Source organism: Elephantulus edwardii, unplaced genomic scaffold, assembly GCF_000299155.1.
Source record: "Elephantulus edwardii isolate Elephantulus edwardi_28Jun2011 unplaced genomic scaffold, EleEdw1.0 scaffold00036, whole genome shotgun sequence".
In the NCBI taxonomy this organism is placed as follows: domain Eukaryota; kingdom Metazoa; phylum Chordata; class Mammalia; order Macroscelidea; family Macroscelididae; genus Elephantulus; species Elephantulus edwardii.
In genome coordinates, this window is record NW_006399786.1 from 8,948,802 (window position 1) to 8,955,871 (window position 7,070).

Genomic DNA, 7,070 nt, shown 5'->3' on the forward strand with positions numbered 1-7,070 from the left:
CTAAGGTGCATCTGATACAGGCCATGGTTTTTGCAATCACTTGTAATGCATCAGAGAGTTGGACAATGACCAAGGAGGACAGAAGGAGAATTGATGCCTTTGAGCTGTGGTTCTGGAGAAGAGTACTGAGAGTACCATGGACTGCTAGGAAAACAAACAGATTCATCCTGGAAAGGGTTAAACCGGTGGCTCTCTGGAGACAAGGTTTCTGAGGCTCCGTCTTACATACTTTGGACATGTTTTAAGAAGAGACCAGTCCTTGGAGAAGGACATTATACTGGGGAGGGTGGAGGTACAGTGCAGAAGGGGAAGACTCTCTATGAGGTGGATTGATTCAGTGACTGGGGTAATCGTGATGGGTGTGTCAGAGGTAGTGTGACTGGCACAAGACAGATCAGAGTTTAGGGCTGTTGTACATAGGGTCGCTATGAGTCGCCAGCAACTCGACAGCACATAACAACAACAACCAACTTCTTCTGCAGTAAAAGTTGAAAATGAAGGTTAGTAGTTGGAAAGCATGACCTTGATAACAGAATTAGGTGCGGAAGAATGCAAGAGAGAATTTGCAAGACTGAAGACTTATTCATTGTAAGTAATTTTCCATAACATAATTAGCAAATATATACAGGCTAGAATACATAGGTTGTCAAGTCAATGATGTCAGTAGAAAAAGAAGATGGAGAAGTTCAGTATCAACAGTCAGAACAAGGACTAAAACCAAAGGAAACTATCAACAAATTTAGCAGCAGGTAACATTTAAAAGGAGCCCAATGGTATGATTGTTAAAGTGTTCAGCTACTAATTAAACAGCTGTTCAAACCTACCAGAGCTCTGCAAGATCTGCAGTGTCCTCTAGGGTCACTCTGAGTCTGAATTAATGTGATGGCAACAGAGATCTGAATCGCTATTCCTAGACTATGCCTTCTGTTAAAATATTAAAGGATTCTGCGGTAAAGTATTGGACTTAGAAAACATCAAAAGAAAGTGGAAACAAAACATCACTCTACCAAAAGGAACTGTCAAGGCTCAATTATTTCATGAGGTGGCATTTACATAATATGAATGTAAAAACCCTGCTGACAGCAATACAAAAACAGCTGCAGCAGCATGTCAATAGAAAACTGTTAGATTCGGATGAGGATGTAAAATGAAGGATGTCATTACTGAGAAGGAGCTTGGCCAAAAGTGTCCTCTATGGGAATTCATCTGAGGAAGAAAAGAAGAAAAAAAAAATAAGCAAAGCAACTACTAGAGCAGAGGAAAAGTCAGAAAATACTGTTATCATTTTCTGACTTACAAATGGTCTGAAAGTAGTAACAATTATTGTACAACAAAGAGGCTAATATTGAGAACTGGCAATCCCAGAACACTTGATTTGTGCTCATGTGAAACTTAAACCTAGACCAGGAAGTCACTATCCAAATAAAGCAAGAGAACACAGGCCAAAATCAAAGAGTCAAAATCAAGAAAAGGAGTCTATCAGGGACGTAACCTTTCCCCACCCTTGTTCAAATACATGCTGTCCAAGAGGCTGGACTCTGTGAAGAACGTGATATCAGAACTGGTGAAAGATTGATCAACAACCTGCTTTACAGAGATGACAGAACTCTGCATGCCGAAACTGAGAAGGACTTGAAGTGCTTGGTGAATTGGTTCTAACTGTATAGCAATAAAAGAGAATAACTCCTAGTCATGTAGAGGATGTCTTCATATTTGTTTCCATTCCCAAGAAAGGTGATCCAATAAAATGAAAATTATCAAACACATCATTACTATCACATGCAAGTAAAATGGTCCTGAAGATTATCCAAAAATGCCTAGAACAAAAGATCGACAGAGAAGTTCAGGTTGGATTTAGAAGAGGTTGAGGCACCAGGAATATCAATGCTGATGTGTGATGGATCTTGACTAAGAGCAGAGATTACTAGAAGCAGTCTGTTTTTTTACTGATTATGCAAAGAAATGTGACTACGTGGATTCTAATAAATTATGATTAACAGGGACAAAAATGAGAATCCCAGAGTACTTAATGGTGCTTATCTGAATCCTAGATCAAGACCAAGAGGCTGTTATACAAACAGAACAAGGAAACAGTGTATGGCTTAAAATTTAAAAAGGTGTGCATCAAGGCTGTATCTCGTTTGCATGCCTTTCAAGTTGCATGCTAAACAAATAATTCAGACAGTTGTAATTAAGAAGAATTGTCATAAAGCTCTGAGACAGACTCATCAACAACCTCCGTTATGCAAATTAAACAACAACTAAGTGAACAAAGTGAAGCTCTTTAGGGCAATCAACAACAACAGAAACCAAAGACTACAGACTCCAATATGGATTACATCTCAACATTAATAAAAACCATCACCACTAGGCCAACAGGCAACAATTTGTTAGATGGAGAAAGGATTAAAATTGTCAATGATTTCATCTTATTTAGATCCACAATCAACACCCTTAATATAGACAATCTAGAACTCAAAAGACAATCACACTGGGAAAACTGGCTATCAAGGACCTCATCAAAGTTCAAAGGAGCAATGAGTAAAATTTAAAGAATAAGGTATGCTTGATCCAATCCAATCATGGCCTTTTCAATTACTTGCTATGCATGTGAAAGTAGGACAATGACTAAGAATGAGAGAAAAAGAATCGATGCCCATAAGTTATGGTGTGGGGGGGAAAGTACTAAATATCCCACAGCCTATCAAAATAACAAATATAACATGGAGAAAGTGCAACCAGGGTGCTCTTTAGAGGCAAGGGCAGTGAAACTCATTTCACATGCTTTGGGGATGTTGTAAGGAATGCCAGTGGGGGGTGGGGGGGGATACATTTTAAGGTAGAGGTTCTTGGTTACATGTTTGATTGATTTTTTTACTTCAACAGTCCGTATAAATCACCTATTTTCTCCTCTTTGGTGCTAGTTGTCGGTTCATAAATTTAAGTGATAGTCTTCCTTGTATGCTAACAGGATATTATCCTGTTAACATTGTATTTCAAGATGGATCTAGAAACTGCCTGTTTAACTAACAAAGTGACCTCATTTTTCTCACCTTTTCATCTCCAGCATGACAGAACATATGATTGTCTGATTCAAAATGTCCCATGCCAATTCATCTCATTTCACTAATACTTAATATGTCAATATATGTTCCATTTTTCTTAACAATGACCAGTTTTCCCTATCTTCATGCTTCTCACAGTCCACACTCCAATCATTAGTTTCTGCTTAAAACTGTTCCTCCTCCTCCTCTGTGCTTGCAAATTTGAGGGTTTGGCCTCAGTCGCCCTAACTGTTGGTTTACTTAAAGGCCTATTATATTTCGGAAGTGGATGGCCAATCCTTCTTCCTAGTCTGTCTTAATTTGGATGCTTAATTTTAGAACAATATCTAACAGACAAGCATTATTTTACCGAAAAAGGGCAGACGAAAGACACTTCCCTTACAGAAATAGCCAGTATATCCAGTCCCCCTACCCAAGCACATGTGTCTTATCCCTTCCCTTTTCCTGCTACATCACCATTCCTTGCACTCCTGTCTGCCTGGTACAGCTCTCCCTTCCCCAGCCACCCCTTGATATGACAGCTTAGCCCATAAGTCACTTCTGTGATGTCTTGCACCACAAGACATGCCACTGGTCTCTCATGCCGTTTCCTGTCTAATATAACGCTGTTGCGTTTAGGAGGATGGAAATCCAAATCCCATGTACCAGCTTCAGAGAAATATTTTTGCCTGGGGCAGAATTAAGGAAAGATCCTTTCCACTGAGCTTCTGCTAATTTTTGTGACCTGGTGTCTCTGTTTTCTTCCTTTTACACCATGCTGCTGTCACAATGCATTAATTTCCAAGATGGGGGTAGGTCTCTTCTAGACCTAGTATGGTGGTAGTGTTTCTCTGACTCAAGGGCCCAATGCAGGCTTGGGACTGAATGTCCTGTCCCAGAAGCCTGGTTATTAACTAAGCTGATGGAATTCTGGGAGAACGGGCATTACCTGGTCAAGAAGATTAGAGGGTGATCAGGACTGGAGGAACACTTATCAACAACCTACCTTATGCAGATGACACAACCCTGCTTGTTGAAACTGGGGAGGACCTAGAGCACTTGCTGCAAAAGGTCAAGGACTATAGTCTTCAATATAACATTAACATTAAGAAGACAAAGATTCTCAGGACTAAGCAAATTGGCAGCACCATGATAGATGGAGAAGAGACTGAGGTTGTTAACAATTACAGCTTGCTCGGCTCCACAATCAACATTCTTAGCACCAGCAGTTAGGAAATCAAATGACAAACTGCACTGGGAAAATCTACTGTCAGGAATCTCTACAGAGTACAGAAAAGTAACCATGTCAGTCTACAGACTAAAATACGCCTAATCTAGGCCTTGGTCTTCACAATTACTTTCCATGCATCAGAGAGCTGGACAATGACTAAGGATGACAGAAGAAGAGCGGATGTTTTCAAATTGTGGTGCTGGAGAAGAGTCTTGAACATATCATGGACTGCCAAGAAAACAAATAGGTCTGTCTTGGAGAGTATGAAACCAATTTTCTCCTTGGAGGCTAGTATTGTGAAGCTCTATCTCAAATACTTTGGGCATGAGGCCAGGAGAGACCGGTCCTTGGAGAAGGACATCATACTTCGAAGAGTGGAGGGACAGAGCAGGGCAGAAGACCCCAGATGAGATGGATTGATATAGCAAGTGGGGCAATGAGGGTTGTGGTGTCAGAATTAGTGAGACTGGCTCAGGACAGCCCAGGGTTCAGAGCTGCTGCACATAGGGCCCAAGGTGGTCATTAAAAGAGAGAAAAATCTCTACAAGATGGATTGACACAGTGACTGTAACAACCAGCTCAAGTATCTCAGAGATAAGGATGGCACAGAGAAGGGTACAGATCTACTGTTCATAGGGTCACTATGGGTCATGGTTGACTCTATGGCACGTAACCTAGTAACATCCTAGATAAAATGGTTCACATTTCCCAATCTATCTGAGCTTGCGTGGCCTAGTAGTACGAAGCTATGCTGCAATCGCAAAGCTCATGGTTCAAATCCACCAGCTGCTTTGAAGGAGAAGGATGGGTCATCTCCTCCTGCGTATTTTACTGCCTCTGAAAAGTCACCTGGAGGGTCCGCTATGGGTTGGTTCAAGTAGACGGCACACAACAGGTACAATCTGGTTCACTAGACAGCACACAACAAGAATCTATCTGAAGATATAAAGTAATTCAGAAACAGCTTCAATTGTTTTTCTTTATACTGCTTAGCCATGATTTGAACTAGAAATTATTAGAAAAAGAAAAATCGCATCGCCTTTTAGATATAATGTTCTGAAATCCAACTAACAATGTATAAATAATTTGTTGTTAACAATGCTTCAAGATCCCTAGTCCAAAAAATTTTAAAGACCTAATAAAACTTTCTAAATGAAAGGAAGAAAAAAAAATCACTTCCCCAATCTTACAGCTGGAGAAGGAATGTTCCTCCAGTGCAATTAAACTGCCTCTGAAAACACACAGGAGTGTCAGCTATAGGTTGGTTCCGACTGAATGGTACACAACAATCTTATATTGTAAAAAAAAGAGGGGTGTAGGAGATAACAAGACAAAACAAGGAAGAAAAAACCCAATGAACCAATACTTCATTAGTATGTTTCAGGTTTTCACTTCTGTATTTATTTCAACATTAAGTACCATATAAAACATGAGACTTGACTTTTTCAATCCTTCTATCTTACATCTATTTTTAACAGGGTGAAAAACGAGTAAAAAAATGTTTATGTCAGTGATAATACTTTATTCTAAAATTGTTTCATTATAGCAGTTCATCAAAGGCTAACAAACGTTTAGTCCCCACAACCTCTAAATAAACTCACCCTTAAAATCTAAAGGCATGACGTCGGATGAAAAGGTCAACTAGAAATGACAGCTATATACTAGCAGTATCAGAGTAAGGACCTGCAGTCCTGGGGGGCGGGGAAGTCTGGCGTCTCCTCACTAAAGGGCAGAGCCCAGAAAACCCTGACACACAACTCAACACGCTCCTCTCGGCCCCGACCACTACTCGGGTGTCTCCTCTGAAACAAAGTCAGTGTTCACCTTAATTGCGTGATTAAGCACAAATCGCTCACAGCAAGTTCAAATGCTCAGAGCTACGTTACTGGAAAACGCCGTTCAAGTCACTTAGCCTCTCCCAGTGAAACAATCATGCTACTTAAAAACATGCAACTAACTCTCTCCTGCAGAGATCCGGTGACAGTCGGTTTCCCCAGGGTCCCTCTTTTTATTCTCCCTCCACCTGTCTACATCAGAGCCCAGAGGCACGATCGACAGCTCCCAGTTTCTCTGACAGGTACCGGGGTACGCTGTGCAACCCCCAGAGCAATGAATGATGAGCAGTCAGGCGCTGCGGGAAGCTCCAGGTGGGAAGCGCGGGCGGGCCCGGCCGCCAGACACCGCAGAGGGCTCCGGAGCCAGCACCCGGCCAGAGCGGCTGAGCCCGGGGTGACTGCGGAGGGAGGCGAGAAGTCGCTGGAAAGGGCGGCGGGAGCAGGGAGCGACTGCGGAGGGAGAAAGCACGCGGAAGAAAGGCCCCGGCCACTCCGCAGACCGCAGCCGGCCGGCCGGCGCCAGGCTAGGGGGAGAGGCTGCTGCGGTCACAAACACAAGCAGAAAAGAGGACTGAAGGCCCGAGCCGGCGCCGCCGCCAGACAGCTCACGGCTCCGGACCGGGGGACACAGGCAGCCGGCGGCGCCGCCGCCCGCCACTCACCAAGATACGTTTGAAGAGATTGCTCTCCTTGGGAGTCAGCTGCACGTTCGGCATCGCGGCCAGGAGGGAGGCGGGGTGCCCCGCCGCTCCAAGTCGCAGACGAGGCGGGACGAAAGTGAAGCCTCAGTTCATAGGCATAGAGTTGGGACCGGATTGTTTGGCACGGCTGACAATCGGACAAGAAGGCAGTCCAGCCAGGAAAGCCCAGCTCCTGCCCCGCTTTTCCCGAGCAGCGCCCTCGGCGACTCCCGCGCGCTACAAGATGGCAGCCGGGCCCGCCCCCCGCCCTGGGTGACGG

The 7,070-nt window shown here is 43.5% G+C and overlaps 1 protein-coding gene and 1 pseudogene across 1 annotated transcript in view; both read right to left on the reverse strand.

The window, feature by feature from the left end:
* LOC102864680 overlaps positions 1–5,895 on the reverse strand; it is an 8,684-nt pseudogene extending 2,789 nt beyond the window's left edge.
* Positions 1–6,852, reverse strand: part of NAA16 (N(alpha)-acetyltransferase 16, NatA auxiliary subunit) — an 82,106-nt gene extending 75,254 nt beyond the window's left edge. Inside the window, exon 1 of the mRNA XM_006884568.1 lies at positions 6,773–6,852. Within this exon, the coding sequence (XP_006884630.1) occupies positions 6,773–6,826 (54 nt within the window). The 5' untranslated portion in view covers positions 6,827–6,852. The remainder of the gene's footprint in view (positions 1–6,772) is intronic.
* Between the last annotated feature and the right edge of the window lie 218 nt (positions 6,853–7,070).